This window comes from Colias philodice, chromosome 16 (assembly GCF_061535455.1).
Source record: "Colias philodice isolate Cphi_HAF_F1 chromosome 16, ilColPhil1 Martin Lab GWU primary, whole genome shotgun sequence".
In the NCBI taxonomy this organism is placed as follows: domain Eukaryota; kingdom Metazoa; phylum Arthropoda; class Insecta; order Lepidoptera; family Pieridae; genus Colias; species Colias philodice.
The window spans coordinates 2,172,889-2,193,765 of record NC_143101.1 but is presented as its reverse complement, the minus strand read 5'-3'; the positions used below and the strand labels follow the sequence as shown (position 1 = coordinate 2,193,765).

General features: G+C 32.4%; 2 protein-coding genes across 2 annotated transcripts in view; one reads left to right on the top strand and one right to left on the bottom strand.

Annotated features, from left to right (window-relative positions):
• The window catches only part of LOC149481460 (BOS complex subunit NCLN), an 18,309-nt gene extending 13,380 nt beyond the window's left edge, over positions 1-4,929 (top strand). Inside the window, exons 7-10 of the mRNA XM_089705013.1 lie at positions 755-922; positions 1,166-1,253; positions 2,307-2,436; positions 2,973-4,929. Coding sequence (XP_089561139.1) covers positions 755-922; positions 1,166-1,253; positions 2,307-2,436; positions 2,973-3,114 — 528 coding nt within the window. The 3' untranslated portion in view covers positions 3,115-4,929. The remainder of the gene's footprint in view (positions 1-754; positions 923-1,165; positions 1,254-2,306; positions 2,437-2,972) is intronic.
• LOC149481459 (hemocyte protein-glutamine gamma-glutamyltransferase-like) lies at positions 4,923-20,877 on the bottom strand. The gene is made up of 15 exons (XM_089705008.1): positions 20,753-20,877; positions 18,540-18,621; positions 17,797-17,927; positions 16,441-16,562; positions 12,689-12,821; positions 11,805-11,988; positions 11,224-11,441; positions 9,723-9,929; positions 9,243-9,462; positions 8,424-8,582; positions 7,565-7,685; positions 7,160-7,268; positions 6,479-6,639; positions 5,733-5,924; positions 4,923-5,390 (listed from the first exon to the last, which is right to left on the bottom strand). Exons 2-15 carry the CDS (start codon positions 18,608-18,610, stop codon positions 5,298-5,300), a joined length of 2,121 nt encoding a protein of 706 aa, XP_089561134.1. The 5' UTR covers positions 18,611-18,621; positions 20,753-20,877; the 3' UTR covers positions 4,923-5,297.

Below are 20,877 nucleotides of genomic sequence, written 5' to 3'. Positions count from 1 at the left end.
TTTTAAGATTTGATTTTACTGATAAACCATTCTAAACATAATAAACAATTTCTGATTTAATTGTCGCTACAATTTTGTGTCAATAAGCCTTTTTCTTTTTAAATACCTGAGATATGTTACTCTAAAAATCGAAATCTGACATCTAGAATCGAATGCATTGATTACTTGTGAATAAAAATCATCATAAATTAATAAATGCGTTGTTTTTTTTTTAAGTATGTAAGTATTATACTTGTCTTATTTTGCTCCTTAAATTAACGAAAGAAAATATATTACTGGGACAGGGATTCTGGACTGATGAAATTTAAAATTGACATGTGTTTCAAGTTCGTTTGACAAAATAAATTGTTTCCAGTCCGTATCGATTAATTCACTTTAATCGATGTTTTTAAGCAGGTTACCTCTCTTCGAAGATAAAATTGATAGACGTCAAATGTTGCCTATTTGGCTCGACTATAAGTTCACAAAAACTACATAGTGAAATTTAATGAAATTTTCATCCATCCTTGACTTAAAATGTAGATATATTATTATCTACTAAAAGGAAGAAATTTAGTGCAAAAGCTAATCCCTTACATAATATCGTTAATACCTTTACAAATCAAAAAGATTTTTAACGCGATTTACTGTATTATTATCCCGACGTTTCGTACACTGCATAAAATCCATTTACATCGTTAATGTCTAAAACAAACATACAAAAATATTAAAAATAATTCAAGCATCATATCATAATGTACTTTAATAATTTCAGAGTCACAAATCGCCATCGCGCAGTTCCCTCCTAGACACGCCCTCGGAAACGGCTGTGCACAATTTGGTGGAAAACATTAAGCTCACTGCGCGAGCGCTCGCATCTCACGTGTATAATATTACTGATGAAACCAATGAAGAAGATGCCGTTTTGTATGATGACGCGTTGGTAAGTTATTTTTTACTAGCGGTCCGCCCCGGCTTCGCCCGTGGTACATATTATTTCGCAATAAAAGGTAGCCTATGTTCTTTCTCAGGGTCTAAAGATTATCTGTGCCAAATTTCATCAGTCGGTCCAGTAGTTTATGCGTGAAAACCATACATACATACATACAAACCTTTCCTCTTTATTTTTCAATAGCATTTGTATAAATAGCAATAATTGTTTAATAATAATTTATTACGTTTACAGAACGTAGACGAATCGTCAGTGGCGCAGTGGTATAAATACTTGTCGTCGCAATCTCGCTCACCGCATATTCTTACTACACAAACTGGAGGTAAATACATCTATAATAATCACTACATAGTATAAAACAAAGTCGCTTTCTCTGTCCCTATGTCCCAATGTATGCCAAAATCTTTAAAACTACGCAACGGATTTTGATGCGGTATTTTAATAGATTGATTGAAGAGGAAGGTTTTATAGTCCTTTCCACATATGATGATTTCTGTGACACATCGATTTTTGACACGTGTAGAGATGTCTTTACTGAAATTATATCAATTGTTTCCGATAATCGATAATATTTTATATGGAAATGAAATCGAATTGGATAAAGTACCAAAATTAGTTTTTCGGCATTTCGCCAACAATTAACTAAGGAAACTTAGCAAACAACAGCAACAAAAAGTCAACAATAACAAATAGTAACAATAACAGAATACCACCTAAAGTATCAATATAAAAATGCAACTTGTATACGAGGCTGACGCACTCGTACAGACGATTGACTCGATTGACAAACGATCACAAGATGGGCGCCGATTATATGATTTTCCAACTCTATAAGCGCGGAAGGCTAGTATATAATGCATATTCATGAATTTTTTCGCGTTGCAATTGCTTTTTTTTGCAAAATGTAATTTGACTTGCTAGAGTAAACCCTTAATTTTTGTTTGAACATTGACTGTAGCGGACACAAATAATTTTATAGTACAACTAGCAGTCCGCCCCGGCTTCGCCCGTGGTACATATTGACGTTTTCTCTACGTAAAAACCATCCTCGCACTTCAAGGAATATAATAAAAAAATAATTAAATCAGTTCAGCCGTTCTCAAGTTATGCGCTTACCAACACATTTTGGGATTCATTTTTATATAGTACAATAATGTTCGTCTCTATATAGACTCAATTCGAATAGCTTTTCCTTTTTGATATTATTATTTGATCTTATAATATTATAATCTTTAATTCAAATTTATGTACAAACGATTTTTTAACACGAAAAATATATATTTATGCACAAAACGTTATGAAATTTCCATGAAAATCATAAAAAACGTGTTATTTCATCCTTAATTATAATTTAATTAATATAATCTATATCCAGGTATAACAGGTGCCCTAGAGCGAGCATTATCCCGTTACATGGAGGTAGTGAGTTCGAGCCACGCGGTGGACAAGCGTGAGCCGGAGTTCGCGTTATACGGACCGACCAAGGCCGTTTTATATGTATATAGGTGGGTTTTATTACTATTTAAGTATTTCATTAGATTTATCTAATAATAGACTAATAATAGATAGAATTACTCTTAAGTGCAAGTTGTTTCATTTTCAGTTTTGTAGCATAAAAATGGTTATAATATTTTGAAAAAAGTGTGATAGTAAATTAAAATCTCTGAAATTTAAAGTGTCACTATCTTAAAGTGTTGAATGTATGTTTAAAACTTGAAAAAAAAATGTTTACCACATTTTGATTCGATGTAAGGGGGGATATTATGATCGATTTTTTCTATTCATTATTTTTTTGAAGTGAAACTTCTTTAGGCACGTTGAGAGTAAAATTTCAAGGCCGCATCATGGCAATACCGTCACGTTGCAATACGTGGCATATTTTGCTATCTTTGAATCTTGCCAAAGAAGTTTCACTTCTGATATTTGTGCTCAATACACACGCTCTTTTTTAATTTTGATGGCTGTCATTTTATTGAAAAATAGAATAAATTCGACCAAAACTTTATAGAAGTTATACTAATTTGTGTTTATTTTGTTACAGCGTTAAACCAGCAGTATTCGATCTCATTCTAACACTAGCAATAGTCGCGTATCTGTCTCTAGTCTACTTCGCGATACAACTGTTCCCGCGCTTTTACACAGAGTATGCGAAAATTATCACGGGAAAAGAAAAAGTTTATTAAAAAAAAAGATGTCACTTTGGGCGCCAAGTTTTTTTTTTATTGACACGTTGGGCGCCAAGTTTTTATTTTTATTTTTTATTATTTATTGAGTACAAAATTATACTTGAACGTTTTGGTATATTGTTAAAAAAATCGTTTTATTGTAAGAAGTGAATACCAAATAAGGATTTTGAGGGTGGCTGTAAAAGTTTTTAAATGGATTGAAAACCGCTTAACAGTTATTGATAAAAATTTGCAGGTCGTATCTTAAATGTTATGTTTTGTTTACCGTCCTAAAGTTCCTGCAAAGAAAACATATTACTGGATTTAAATTTGTATAATTTATTGCATCAAAGATATGTATGTTTTTACGAAAAAATATAAGTTAATACCAGATATAAGAGAGAATATTGGTGAGAGATATTTAATTCATCCAAATGAAGCAATACTTTGGATTAAGAAAATTTGATAAATAAAGCTACATAATTAGATTTCTAAAAATTATGGAAGTACATTTATATATTGAATTAATCTCGATTCCAAAATAAAGAGACTTGTTACACAGATTGTTTGATATCGAAGTCTTAAAACTATTCAATTTTCATAATTAGCAATAAATTTTTTATCTGCATGTTTTATCTTTTGAAGTGAAACTGTTTAAGGCGCAGTGAGGGTAACATTTCTAGATCGCGTCATGGCAATACCGTCACGTCATGGAATAAGGCCACCATTGTGGTACTTTTGAATCTTGCCAAAAAAGTTTCACTTCAGACACGTGTGCTCGGCACACACGCTCTTTTTAAGATCATGTTGTATTTAGTGGAAGGCTAGTCTGACTACAGTCGGTAATCTAAAGAAGTACATATTTATTTTTGTTAAAGTATGAATTAAAAGAAAACCGAAAACCGTAGAGTCGCTATTGCAAGAATTGTTTTTCTTTTTAAGACAAAATGAATTAGCTTTTTCATTTATTATTGAACTGTATAATATTAATAATGTTACCTCAACTACAGTTGCGTTAATTGTGATCCACATATATGAAATAGTTATTATTTTCCTAATATATTCATATTTTATTGCTCAGTTTTTCAGTGTCAAATAAGGTTTTGTGTGACGAAACCATACATATAAGGTTAAAATAGTTATTTATTTAAAATGAAATACAAAGCTATTCAATAGTTTTTTTGTTCGTTCAATGTTTATAATATAATATGTACCTATAATTCGTACATATTAATTGTGTTATTTTTAGATGATTTTCATATTTGCTCATAATAAGACATATTTGATTTATTTTGTGTTGTCAAATAAATAAAAATCCTTTCAAAGCAAGATTAATTTATTCACTTTATATATCAGTAAGCTAAATTATTATCAAAGACAAAAATATAATTTCGTCCGTTGTACTATCATATTTTTTAATTATAAGTGCTTTAAAACACATCAACAAAGTCTATGAATTTGTTTTAAAATCTTGATATATGGCTTTTCAAAAAAAATAGAAAATAATTTATAAATATACCTATATAATTTAACTTCAAGGAATGTTCTAGCAAAATGCATTTAATTTTCCATAGACTTTGGTGATGTCAATATGCGTGAATATGTATCGTTATTTATTTAAAGGTATCTAAAATGTATTTGCATGGGTTTGTATTTTTGAATGATTTCTTTTCCAAATATTATGCGTAAATTATGTAAAAATTGAAGAAAAATGTTTCAAGAATGTGCTTTATATTTTAAGGTGTATGAATTCGAACAAAATATTGTCTTGTGGTTTGGTGTAAGCGATAAGTGGTAGTTATTAGTTATAAATAAAACTCTTTGTTTTTATAATTGTTTTTTATTTTTTCTCCTTGTAAAAATACAGATACAAAATATAAGATAAAGCTACCATACACACCATTTTATGGCACTAAACTTACACTATGAGTATGATGTCTTAGTCTATTCTGATAACTTACAAAAATAATTAAATTATATTTCATAATATAATGTTTAAACCTAATTACATGAAACAATAATATATTTTATACAATGTTTGTAGCATATTTTTTATTCAAAGTACAATTTTTAATGCTTTAGCTTGCTTTTGGACTTTATAATTTTGTTCACCTGGTCAGATAGTTTGAGAATACATTATATTATACGACAATATTATCAATAGTAATACAGATTACATATAAACAGAAATTCTATATTCTTTACGCGTCGAAAACTTCAACAGAAGCCGCTCCGTTGATGTCCTTCAGTTCGTTGGATTTGAACGTCGCTACGAAGTTGATCTTGCCCAGTTTCTGGAATTAAACATAAGTATATCAGATATTACAATTTGAATTAGGTGCGACTTTGTATAATTATAATATGCTTTATAATGACACAGATTTCCATTTTAAATTTGATGATGGTCAGGGAGACCATGCTAGATAATGTCAAAAATGATGATGCTAGTAATGACACTGCTAAAGTGGGTAATGATGCTATCTAATAATTATGACCGTGCTGATAACAATGACACTGACTCAAACTCAAACTCAAACTCAAAACCGAATAAACAAACAGAATACAACCCAGGATCTTGCCAATCAAGTTATTGCTGGTGATCCTGAAAATGATAATTCTAGTATGAAAATACTTACAGTAGGTTGAACCTGCAGTGTGGCAGTAACCAACCCCTTCCCGTCAACATCCCCTACAGGCAGCCTCACAGTGCGCGGAGTGACCCCACTACTGGAGAGGCGGAACTCCCCCCCCGTGAGGGGGTGCTCCAGGGGGTTGGGGAAGGACAGCTCCAGGGTACAGGGGGAACCGAGGATGAGGTCCTCGTTGAACTGGGGGATGGAGAAAATGTGTTTAATTTTATAACATTCAACATTATTTTTTCGTTATTTTTTTTGTATTCAGATTTTTTTAATACATCCATAATTAGTAGTCTTTATAGCTTTGTATTGTCAGTATTAAAATTTTTGAGTAATATGACACTGTTTTTTATTCATATCGCTAGGGAAGACCACGATCTCACCTAGATAGGATGTAAAATATGAATACATTTTTAAAGAATAGAAAATTTCGTTCACCAGGCTGGTGGCCGTGATTCTAGGTGTTACCCCGGTATGGAAAAAAGACGCGGCTTCGAATCCCGTCTCGAAATCGATATTTTTTCTAATCTTTGAAAGTTTCTCAAATTTAATTTGATGAAAACCTCTAACATAGCAAGAACAGTAAGAACTTAAAACTTCTGAATTTGAACGCAAATGAAAACTACCCAAAGTACAGTACTAACCTAACCTAACCTAACCTAACCAAATAAAAAAAACTGCTATATCCATTTGGTTAATAGATACCTAATAATAAAATATTCATTTTATCCATCAAAATTACTTACCTTAATATTAATATTAGGTTTCAACACTTGGAAGTCATCATCATCAGCCCAGGACTGCTTGGTATCGTCCACTATGGCCATTGCTGATATCTTCACATTGCAATATTCTACCAATTTCGGGAGATACTCCTCAGCTGTTACTAAAATGCTCACTTGTTCCTCTGGAAAATAAATTTTTATTATTATTTACTAGCTTTCCGCCCGCGCCCGCTTTGTCTAATACCTAATAAATTATATACTAAAACCTTCCTCTTGAATCACTATCTATTACAAAAAACCGCATCAAAATCCGTTGCGTAGTTTTAAAGATTTAAGCATACATAGGGACATAGGACCAGAAAAAGCGACTTTGTTTTATACTATGTAGTGAAGTACTACTAAAAAGAACTTTCAATGCTAGAAATTATAGCACTCAAAATGATTAAGCATTAAATTATTTGTAGATAATTAGATTCATGCGAAATAAAATCTGATCTTGGCGGAAGACGCGGGTTCGAATCCCGCTTCATGATCAAATGTTTGTGTTCCAACATAAAAATACAATCTATTATCGCTTATATCGCTTATATGTATATCGCTTTCTATTTGAAATGCTTTTGATATTTATAATAATGGACTACTCGAGCCATATAATTTTTGACATCTCAAAATAAGTAACTACCTGAAAGAAAAAATACATACTTTTCTGAGGTCCCACGAAGATTTTGCCTTCGACTTTCTTTAGCAGATCAGCTTTGACACCATTGTAGAAGACACTTGTGGCTGATAACGCTGCTTTTATGTTACGACCCTGCGATAAAACAAATAAGATTATTTTTTTAATTATTTCCAATGAATACTCTACAAAAAAAATCTTAATTTCTAAAAATATTCAAAGTTGCTACTTATAACAAACGATCAAAAATTTTAGAAACACATAAATATCTAGTGTCAATAAGTTCAATTTTGAATCAACGAGAAATGAAAATAAATATAAAGTTTTATAACAGTGCGCGAGATTATTTGAATTAGATCCGGCTCGAAGGACCATACAATCTAAGTAAATTTTAAATTGTCTTTAAATCTTTCATAATATGATATAATTACCTGATCAGACGTGTTCTCAATATCGACAGTGACCCTGAAGTCCTTGCCGATGGGCACTGTGTCGATGTCTCGCAGCTTGAACGTTACGTCGTTGGTCAGTGAGGACGCTACTGCGTAGTACCTGGAATGGGGAAATTTTTGATTAGTTGATTTAGGGAATGTGGTTTTGTGCGGATAGCGTGTTTAACGTCATGTAGAGTGTGGTGTGTAGAGCATCGTGTAGAATGTAGTATGTAGTATTTAGTGTGTAGCGGAGCTATATGTAAAACGTCATGTGAATGTAGTGGGGCGGTATATAGAGAGCGGGGGGTCGAGAGCAGTGTGTAGAGCGTTCATTTTGCATGTTGTATTAAGTGCGGTGAGTAGAGTGCAGTAGATAGAGTGACATGTCGAGACACAGATGGTATTTAAGCAGCGGGGAGAGTGTAGAATTTAGAGTGACATGTAGAGCACATAGTTATTATATAGAGCGACGGACAGAATGTAGAGCGACGTGTTGCGATTAGTATGTAGAGCGACATGTAGAGGGTCAGTCAATATGCATAGCGATGTGTAGAGCTACGTGTTGCATGTGGTGAGATGTACCTAGTGAATAAATTTAGCTATAAGTACTAACTATAATAATATTAACTATAATACACGTGTAACCTAGTTTTGTAGCTATTTAATAAGGCATGTTTTATTTCAAATATACACAGTATTTATTCAGCAGTCCTAGAGTTTCCGAGAGTCCCGAGGCACCACCTTACAGTGGTATGTAGAGCGACATGTAGAGGCGCAGTCAGTATGTATAGCGATATGTAGAGCGACGTGTTGCATGTAGAATGTAGAGTAGCATATAGAGCGACATGTAGAGCACCTCTTGGCCCGCTCGGAGTACCGCACGCCGTTCCACAGCGCGAGGCGCTCGGACGCGGTGCCCTCGCGGTGCTTGTACAGCGCCGTGACGTCAGCGCGGTCGGCGTCACCCAGCGGGTCGAACACGAATGGTTTCTTTGTGAGCACCATGCGACCGATGCTGTAGGGGAAATGTTTCTTTTAATTAATAGAGATGAGAGTTAAACCAAAAAAAGACGGGTTGCACTCCGGGAGTGCCGGCAAAGTGAAAACTTGATTATTAACGTTGAGCATGTTTGATATTTTGGAATGGTATCCGTCTTACGCTTTTTCGATCAGGTCACGTGTCCTGACGCGAGTTTAAGATTTTATACCCATTACAGAAAAAGTACTCAACGCCGCTAAAGAAGTTTTCACTTCAAAAAAGACGTGTGGCACTCGGGGACTGCCGCGGTAAAGCTATTGCATGCTATGCCTTCAAGCCACACCTCCGCGCCCGTCGGAGTGGGGAGCGTGAGGTTTTTCGTTAGATACTAAATTTCTGGATTCGGTCCCCGCGCTCAAGGCCCGCGATAGAAGCTATGCAATAGCTTAAAAATGTCACAAGACAGTCCATCATAATATCGACAAGGACGATTTAAGTGCCTTTTTTTAATTTAATTCATAAACAACGATATGGATATAGGAAACGCACGATAAAATACTTAAACTTAAAGGAAGTTGATAGAGCATACATTTTTTAAACAATCAGTACATAACACGTAAGGGGTGCACGTAAAAAGACGCACCAGTTGAAAGACTTGGCAAGTTTATACCAAATTGTAAGACGGCAAATACTTACTGATAGTTATTAGTATCCACCATAGAGAACCCAGTTTCCTCTTCAGGGTCTCTCCTCCACCTCATCAGGTCAGCGTTGACTGAAGCCAGCATGAACTCTACATCATATCCTAAACCTATCACTCCTTGTTTGATCGCTTCTAGCGGAGCCGGTCCGCATTGGAACTGGCCTGATGATGTTTCCTGTGGCGTAGCATCAATTGCTTGCCAGCCGCCGTAGCCTAATTAATTTGATTTCAAAATTATGAACAGAATAATTATGAGAACATTTTTTTTTTTATATCGATAAAGAAAACCACAAAAAAAGATGGGATAGATATTATTATTAGGCATTTTAAATGTTAAATATATTATAATATTAGATAAATATCTAAAAATTTTTAAAACTTTGGATAATCTTAATTCCAAGCAAAATTGGATAACAAAATCAAATTCCAAAACATTTATATAAATAACAGTCCAGAACAAAAATCTCACTCACCTGGTGGCAAATCAGGTCTGGCCATCCACACATCATTCCAAACATGGTAATTCCAGATGGAATCAGCACCTTCTGGGTTATTTGGATCATAGTCCATTTCTTCCATAGTTTCAGTGTAGTATTTGTCCACTGTAAGTGAACTGTTTGCATCGTGGGCTGATACCAAATTGGATACCACTCGGGAAGGAATGCCGAGTGCACGGCATACTATAAAGATAAATAAATAATAAATAAATAAATATTATAGGACATTATTACACAAATCGACCTAGTCCCACAGTAAGCTCAATTAAGGCTTGTGTTGTGGGTACTAGGCGACGATAAATATAATATTTAATATATTTAATAAATACATATATAGATAATAACACCCAGACCCAAGAACAAATAATTGAGTTCATCACACAAATATTTGCCCTGACTGGGGATCGAACCCGGGACCGTCGGCTCAGTAGGCAGTTACTTTACCACTGCGCCAACCGCGTCGTCAGAATAGGTATAATAAATAAACAGCAACAAAAAAAATATTGTGTTTTTTTTTCGAATGGATTTCAATACTCTGAATACATTGGCAATCACAAAATTATCCCTTTCATCTGCTTGATGAAAAACAAATGAAAATGCACAGGTATCGGCTGTTCGTTTTCCTTTTCATATAGGTTACTATTATCTAAATTATTTGTTTATATATGATTCTAAACAAGATTTAGACTTAGATTGATCTTAGTCACGTATGTACTCTAAACGTGCAGATCTAACAAAGCTGATTGAATTTTTTCAAATCAAAACAAACTCGTCTTAATACACGAGGAATAAAATATAAAATTCAAAGATCAGCAATTAAAATTTCAATGAACATTGAAATTCATGTATCCTAACTACAGAATTAAAGATAACCTTTGTATCTCAGATTAGTTTTGCATAAACCTCCTTTATTAATATTAATAAGACTTGGACAGAATCCACGACTTTTAGGATATTATCTAATACGTGACTTGTTTTGAGTTCAAATAGATTGCGTCGTTGATATTGTTAATGGACAAATTGAGTTATTATTTATTTAACTGCGCAGCACATTTAAGCTTCATTTTAACTATTTATGTAAACTTTGAATAAATATTAGTTTAATCTCAATGATAAATCTTAACTCACTACAGATGGCTACTTGATGATATCCTGAGGGAATATCCATTATGCTAATTTTAATTCGTATTAAACTGTTTTATGTCGTATTTGAGCTCTCGCGATTGCTCTCTGTCAGGTGACCCACCAGCTTAAAAGGTTACCCGATTAAAAAATGGGTATTGGCAGAAGTCTAACACCTTATTACCATATACCATGTACCCGCTACTGCACTAACTAGAAGTAAAAACGGTCGAACACCCAGCACTGACCATACTACCAGCGATAACTATACGGGTCAGCTTACTTACAGTGGTTTGTACCTGGAAATACTACACTACCCACATTGCCCATCCCATGCCCACTATCCCACACTCACCAGTAGTAACAACACCAGCGAACACCCAGCACTGTCCATACTGCACAGGCTCCTGTGTTTCCAGGAACTGTGCCAATATTTCCACAGATCCCGCCCAGTCAGCTGGTGCAGTTCCATCTTCGTACTGTCCGTCCCAACGCCCTACAAGTACTCCACCCTCATCGTTCGAGTTTACTACGCGGGATATCGCGCGAGTTAGTTTTACTGGGTCACCGCGGCTGTAAGGAGAAACATTATTGAAGGTGCAAAGTTCACAAGTAAATAAGCAGATGGATTTTCTTATAGTTATTTGGTAGACAGAGATGCCGATAGTTCTTAATATGTAGCCAACTCAATAGCGTGGAAATTTTTCTGTATTTCACAATTTGTGAGACATCCACTGTAAACTGCCTAAGAAAATAAATCAGAAATTGTATTTGATAATCCATTTAAACCATGAATGTCTGTATTAGAACTTTATCACCATGTATCCTTCTTAAATTACTGGATACCTTTTTGAAGGTGGCTCCCAATCGAAATCAAAAACGTAGGCATATAAATATGGACCACATATACAATAGACACACAAACAGAACACTCACTGTTGGAACGGCACTTCAGCTCTATCCAGCATCAACATACAAGCCGGTAACACAGCCGCATCAAACTGTCCATACAGCCAGGGTTTGCCTCGCGTACTCTTAATGGGCCCGACCCATACTTTGCCTACATCGCTCAACACATACTCTTGGAGGAGGGACGTGTCTTCCATGAATGTTTGGTCGTCTGGAATGTAGAGGTTATATTATTTAAAGTTCGATTGGTTATAGCTATAGCTGGTTAAACATTTGTTGTAGCTGATGTAGATTATTTTTATAAATAAATAAATATTTCAGGACAATTTTTCGCACACCGCACGATCCCATACTAAGCTTTCGCTTGTGTTATGGAAACCAGATGGCTGATAAACATACATATATAATTTTAAATAAATACTTATATAGATAATTAACACCCAGACACAGAGAAAATAATTAATATGTTCATCACACAAATATTTGCTCCGGGTGGGAATCGAACCCACGACCTCTGGCCTGGAAGACAGGGTCACTACCAACAAAGCCAACCGGCTAGTCTTATAATATAACGGTTGTAAATGTAGTCGAAAAATCGATTGATTATAATATAATAGATATTATCTATAGGCGTAAGTTATAACCTTTTAACTTTCGATTGATTATTGCTATTGCTATATCTGTTCGAGTTTTTGCTTTGCTATTATTAGGTATTTCAAACTGATATTGGATATGGTTATAGATAGGATGTTTGAATTTTATGCTAATGGGTCGTTTGGTTATGACTATAGCTGAAAGATTGTTTGGTCACAACTTTAATTTTCGGATCGTATCGATAGAAACTAACAAAATGTTTCGGTATTACATGGAAAGGTGTATTCTAAATAAAGAATACATAAATTTAAATTTACCTGGGTTCCATGGGTTAAACAAAAAGTAGATGTCCTGGTCAAAGTCGTACACTTCCCGGGATTGTGAACTCTTCGTTCTGGTGACTACGCGTAATGACCAGCAGCCTACAGGCAATGTTACTGGTGTGGATATCTATGAAATAAATAATAATATTATGATAGATATTTTCACTTTTAATGTTCGCATAGAACAAATATACTGGTTGGTTATTATGTAAGACCTTTAGTTTTTGTAATATTTACGAAATAAAGAAATTAAATACAGTTGAACCTCGATAACTTAAACCTCGGTAACATAAAAACCTCTGTAACTTCAAAAAATAATATGTTCCCTTCCCATCAGAGCCCAAAACCTCTTTAACTTAAAATACGCAACCTCTATAACTTAAATAAATAATCTCTGTATTGGCCCTCAGTAACTTAAAGAAATGTGTCCACAACCTCTATAACATAAAAATGTTTGTCAATGAGTCATTTTGAAAGAGTGTCAAAACAAAAGGTTTCGGTATTTATTGCTTGCACGTGTTTACTATGTATTGTTAACGTAAACAATACATTATCTATTGTTTGCTTTATCGAAATTCTTCAAAGCTTTGCGGCGGTTAGCTTTATGACAACAACTTACTTGCATCATAAGTTTTTGATTGTTGTCCTGGAAACATCACTTTACTTACTGTGTGATAAAACTGGCTTAAAATGAGTCCAAAAAGAAAACTAACAACACTCACCTACGCTGATATATTAAAAGCTATAGAAGCAGTGAAAAATAGGATAGACCCTTGATAACTTAAAACCTCTATAACTTAAAATATTTTGTGTTTCCCTTGGACTTTAACTTATCGAGGTTCTACTGTAATATTGTTGGTTTTATTTCACCTTATCATGACTATGTATGTAATTTTACATACATTTTTCCTTATTGATTATTTCCTTTAGGTGCGAAATGTAGGTTTACCTTAACAAATCTTTACCTGTACCTACTAAGTAGGTAAATACAAATAAATAAATGTAAATGATTTTGCTTGTAATGTCACATTAAATCAAGATTTTTCTGTATAGCAAAATAATTATTAACGGGACTTTAAATAAATTTAACTTAAATTAAAAATGAATTTAATCATATCACCAATAGTGTCACAAGTCACAGGTACCGGTTATTAAAAGCAATTTTATCTTAGAATTTTAAATAACTTGATAAATCGACTTGTCAATTAATATTTCATAAGTAATACACAACTTAAATTTAATATAAGATATCCAGACGAAAATAAACCAGTTTCACGATGTCTTGTTGATAATTGTGTGAAACTTGTCGGTCATTAGTTTTTGCCCATATGCTCATAACTGTGATACCCGCGACTTCGACCGAATCAGATAAAATTTAAAAGAAAAATGTAAATATTTTTTTTTACAATAAGTACTTAACTAATTAAAAATCAATTATTACGACCAAAAGTTCATTAAAATTCTGTCTAGTCGTTTAGGAAGTAACGCAGAATAAAAAGCCACTCCTACATACAAATAAATAACATAAACAATACAAATAAAACTTCCCAAATCTATTAGGCATGCGTTTGAAACCAAATATTTGTATTAAAACGGATATACCCACATCGTCATTTTCCAATTTTCATGCGCACACGCAGATGTCTCGTCTATACGTGCTTGTTCCTAACATTTTGTTGCCGTCGAATTATTATTCCAACCACAGAGAATATACATTACCTTGATTTGACCGCTTGATAGATTTAAATGCACTAAGTATGCAATTTTCAAACAAGTTCTAAAGTAAATTTAAAACAAACTTAAATTAGGTTTTACTGTACATTACTGTCTAGGATTTATGATATTTGTTTTTTTTTAATTAAAATCAAGAATTTTTATGCGACTAGGTTGTCCTAGGATTTATTTTATGTTTAAGGACCTAAATTCCTGAGAATTAATAGTTTATTCGAAGATAAATAATTAGGTACTTATACCTACATTAATATGAAGTCGTATTACTGGATCGTAAAAAGATGTCAATGAAACTGTGAATTGAAAACAGATTAAATTAAACAAAAGCTCATTAAGTATTAGGCCATGTCTATGAATATTATATACATAATTTATGAATACTAACTAAGATAATCGAACACAAACCTAACCATAACTATAATGACTCTCTACTAATCACATTGTTTTAATTATAACTATGGTATTCAATATTTAAATAATTATTTACGGTGCCTAAATAATGTTTAAAATAGGCGCCATACTTTTGACAACTCATCATAAATCATAGAGTAAAGCAATACTATTCATAATTATGTTATGGGCCCGCTTATAATACGTAGTATACAATGATAACGTGAATATATTTTTGGCTAAACTATTCAAAGATTAGAATATAAATGTTTCATTATAAAATTGTAAATTTACGTTTTATGTTAATTAAATATCTGCATAAATAGTTGGGAATTATCTCTATTATTATTATACAGCGAAACATTAGGTATTTAGGTGTCCTTAAACAAAAAAAAAACAAATAAGGCGTTACCCGGCAAATTCGACTATGTTCAACCTCTATAAAGTCTGGTAAGTACAACATAAAGCACAATACCGAAAAAATATATATAAAATAGGATGGTCTTTGATCTTTAATTGCTCGCGAGGACTTTTTTCCAAAGTTAATAGATTTCTAGAAAAAAAATGTGCCGTGGTCATCGATTTTTCCGCAAATACTCTATAAAATTCGTAACCTGCTGACTTAGAGCTCTGAAAATTTTATGTTTAATAAATTATCAGTTATACAACAGTCCCTGACGAGGATATTTTGTTTCACTGATTAGTATCTTTTTAAATACAAAATGCGAGGAAAAAAGAAGGTGCAGCGGGAGAGGTTTGAGATCCGTCAAGTATGGTCAAGGTTATTAGCGCATGTAAAAGCCATAATATAACAATAAATATCGCATTTTTTTCATTTCAAAATGCATACCTACGCCGTATGTTATTAAATTGGCTTACATAGCTCTACGACCACATAATATTAAAACTGAATGATGAACTAAAGCTCAAAGCTTTTGCACTATATCCAAATTTAACAAACATTAATATATAGGTAATTCTTCTTCCCACACTTATTTAATCCCTCAGTCCCGGAATCACAGACACAATAGAAAATCTATTGTGTCGCGGCCCGATCGGGCCGCTCGGTGGTCAATGGGTTAAACCCACATAATACTTAGTATTATTTGTCACAGTTATTCAATTAGACTATATAAATATTTATTTCCAACCAATTGGCAATCGTATCGGTTGAGTAAGCGATTAAATCATATCCACTGTGAGATGCACATGCAACTCTTCTAAGAAATTCCAATGCTGTTTGATCTAAATTAATTTACGACATGAAACGTAGTAGCTTTAGTATGAATACAGTGTACATTAATTATTTTACACAATTGTGTTCAATTTGGTTTACGTGCTCTTTGAAATAAAGTTTAGAAACTAATCAAATTGTATGAGGAAATTGTACAATTTTCCTGCAACATTTATGTGATAAGAATTTTAATATTAAGGGTGTCTATTTCAATCTACATCTACTAATATTTCAAAGTTGTTTTGTTTGAACGCATATTTCTCAGGAACTACGTTCGAAACTTCTAATATAAAGATATTTTTGTATTAAATAGGAAAATGTCAAGGAAAAATATTACAAAAATAAGAAAAACTAGTAGAGAATAGAGATATAAAAGGAAATTGTAACTTACCTCAAAAGATAAAGTGTTATCTTCTTGTACGCTAAGCAGCTTTGCAGTCCATGTATATTTGTCGGTAACAGCATCACGCTTCAAGTAGATGGAACCCTGCGTATCTAGCGCAGGTTTATCTCCTAAAAATAAATAAATAATATAGTTAATATTGTATTTTCACCGATCCTTGGTACTAAGTTTGCATTAAATGTGTCCGTTTAAAGTGTCCCAAAATCGAGTCTAAAGGAGACGGTTACATACTAACATACGGGTGAAGGTAATAAAGACGTGTTAAAAAGTTAAGAAATATAATATTTAAATACTCAAAGTACTACGTTATAGGTAGACTCTATTATTAAAAAAATGTATTAATAATTACTACAAATATACTCATTATAGACTTAGATATGCGCTAGAAATAGAAATATAATTCTAGTCTAGATCTAGGTAGACAAGACTAGACATGTTAATAACTCAGGCCCCGGAATCACAGACACAATAGAAAATCTATTGTGTCGTGGACCGATCGGGCCGTTCGGGGCTCAATGGGTTAATGACCCTAATTATTTGCACATGATGGATCGAGTAGGTACTTATTGAGTGTGAAATTCGTATCAGTCTAAATGTATCTATCTATATTATACAGCAATATAATTAAACAAAAAAAAATTCAAATATTTTTTATTTATATTTGAATAATATCATATTTCATGCGCACACATACACATATTCAATAAAATAACAAGGTTTATCAACTGCTTAAAATTGTAAAATATCATTAAACTGTCTCCCAAATCCAATCAATCTATTCACCAAAATTACAATAAAGTGTTAATAATAAATAACATTAATCAAAATCGATTTTACAATTCGCGTTTAATTATTGATAATAATAGGAAATAATTTGGAAAATCCAAAAGTGCACGCCTCATAATTTTTTTTAATAATTATTTATTAATAATTATTTTTGTTTATTTAATAACAATTAAACCACATCGAATCAGACCCTGAAAAATGAAAGGGTTCTATTCCTGAGCATACTCAAGCGTAAGAGAAAAAAAAAGACTCGATTAGTAAAGTATTTCGGTCGCTATCGTGTTAACAAGAAAAAGGATCCGCACATACAGACACACGGACGTCCAAGACAGAAATTTTTTAAACTGTTTTTTAACTAGTTTAAATAACAAAAATGACATCAAAAATATCATGAACGTTAAAAATAGTGTTTTTTCTTAATATGTGTGTGTATGTATTATCTTACAAGTGCAATGTATGATACATAAAGACATTTTAAGTTTGAAAAATCAGATGTTTTGCGCGAAGTGGCAGTAGTACCCACCTCAACGCTTCGCTTATGAGGCGTGCAAAACTTACCCAAAGTAAAAACAAATTGCACCAGATCATCATTTTCATCATACGATCTGTTGAACCTCACCACACCATTGAAGGGTTGACCTCGCCGCACTATCGTGCACACTGGGGTTTCTTCGTTCACTACTTCGAATCTGTTTTAATCAAATTTAATGATATTGAAAAAAGAGAAAGAATAGATATTTCAGGACATTTTTCACACAGGGCACGATCGGATACTAAACTAAGCTTTAGCTTGTGTTGTGGAAACCAAAAGGTTCATAAACATACATATACAATTTTAATTATGTACCTTTATAGATAATTAACAGTTAACACCCAGACACAGGGCAAACACACAAATATTTGCCCTAGGTGGGAATTCAGCCAACCGTTCAGAAAAAACAGAATGTTGCTAATATTTATCAGCTGTCCCTAAAAACTATCAAGACTCTATTTTCGTAAAGTATTTTTATGTAGAGCATTCTAATTGGTTTTTAATGCTTATAGTATAGAATTAGAAATTAAATTACTAATGAAATAAAAGCGTTAAACATAAAATAAGAACTACTAAATATATTTAATTATTTTAAATCTTCTAAAATATAGCACGCGAATAGTATACCGTGTACCTACTATTTAGCGTATGGTTTTATTTAACAATAAATAAATTTATTTCTTAGTTAATTCATAGAATAGTTCATTAAAAACCTTACACTATTATATAAACCGAAAAAATAGGAGTATTTAAAAGTAATCATACTTACTTAACAGTATTATGAGGCTGTGCGTTTTCTCTCGGATAAAAATGTACTACGTCTACTAGTAAAGGCTCCATGATCTATATTCCTGGATAAAAATTAATACATTTTGTTTAATATTTACAATTCAAAAGTATAGTAACTATACAAATAAATGTTTTATGTAACTGTTCAGTTTATGGGAAAAGTTATCCATACTTAATATTATAAATGCGAAAGTAACTCTGTCTGTCTGTCTGTTACTCAATCACGCATTAACTACTGAACCAATTTGCATGAAATTTGGTATAGAGATATTTTGATACCCGAGAAAGGACATAGGATAGGTTTTATCCCGGAAATCCTATGGGAACGGGTTTTTCTTTAAAAACGCGGGCGAAGCCGCGGGCGGTAAGCTAGTTTACTATAAATTAGTCGGTTTTTTAAACATATAGTTGCTATTTAATTCCAAAGTTCTATGTTTTCACATAATATTCTATTTTAAAATTACTTTGTACCTAAGTACTTAATTAAATGAAACGAACATCTATAATTTAGTGTAAAAACGTGTTGAGCAATCTTTCGTTGTTCTTAGTGCGTTTGAAAAGATTCTATGCAATGTTCTAATACTGAACAACTCTGAATACGAGTTTTCGTTTAGACTAATGCTAGTGCTCTAGCTTTAGCTCTATGTTCGTTTGATCTAAATGCACCGTTAGAAAATTAGTTGTTTAAAGAAAATCCCAAGAGCCGTAAGATTAGGTAGAGCTCTGGAATTTTACTCTAATTAAAACTTGAATTGTACATATATATAGAGGCTCTATGCGTGAAATCTAATGGTCCATAATAGAGCTTACCTATAGATTTTCGTTTCATATTTTTATATAATAATCATATATTTGAATTTTTGTTCCATAGATATCTCATTCATCCAATAGAGTATTTATAGTAAAAATATATCTAATACAATTATTCTAAAAATTCTAAAGACAAATTTAACTCTTGGAGCCTATTAATTGTTTTATACACATTACACAGTCAACAAGAAAACTGGTTTAAAGTAAATATGTTCAAACCCACACAAAATCATCACTATGATTGGAAAATATACAGAATTATAAAGGTATAATTTAGAAGTTATTATTGTTAAACGATTTTTAGCATTTTATTGCATAATATGTGTTCGCAGAAAAACATAGGAATTGTGCCCATTATAATCTATAATTGTTTGCGTTGTATAATCATTAGGATATATTTGATATTTGTATGTTATGTGTTCATAAATGAACGTATTGATTAAGATAGCGCCATTTTGAGTTTAAAATCTAATCATAAAAAAGAAAATAACAATTGTTTTAATATAATATGCTTTGTAATTCATAAGCTACCAATGTAGTTCATAAAAAAATCTCTCTACTTAGTTTTGAAAATGAATAGTACAATATATTTAAACTGATTCACAGTTGCAAATAACACGTCTATTTTAGTATTTCGATCGACTTTTCGAAACAACACGACTATTTTAAAATCGGAAGTCATAAAAAGTTCCTGAACAATGCAACTCTGTAAATAATTCTGACATACCATTATTTTCAAATATTCCGAAGATCTCTAGATTATTATAATTATTATAGTACAAGATATTATGCTTGCTTATGCTTGATTCTTTTTTTTGCTGAAATTGATTTTGAGGGCGTATGATAAGTATTAGATATCTTGAACATAATTATTTATTTACCTACTTATTCTACTACTATACAATCACATTGAGTAATGAATAAACTTAGGGATACTGCTGCTTAAAAAAGTAGTTTTCAAAGAGCCGTCTCTTTGAAAGCCGTCTCAAGAAGCTATTGATTTACGTGAAATAAAAACGAATTACTTGAACCGAAATATGCTACAAAAAGTAGAGGTCAATCCCGTCCTCATTATCAAACCTGTTAAACGTTTAATACAAAAACCATCAAAAGAAATTTTTTTAAGTCTTATTATAATTTAAAATCAAACAATGATGTTATGTATTTATCATATTTTGAGATACGTATAATTATTCTTGACTACTTGTATTTAGAGAGTTTTTTAATAATTTGTTGTAACATGTTTAAAATACATAATATAAACAAATTTGATCATACGTTATCTTTAAGTAAACCGAATTTGTATTCCAAAAAAATTATACACACGATTTTCAAAAAAATTACACACTTTTTAATAACAAAAAAAAAAGTAATTTTATTCACCTCTCAATAAAATCTCAAAAATAATATATTTCACAAACACAGCACAGAACACAAGCAAAAACCGCCGACACAAGTGCGCGCACGCAACTAACGCCTCAGTCAAAACGCGCCGCATATATCTTGAT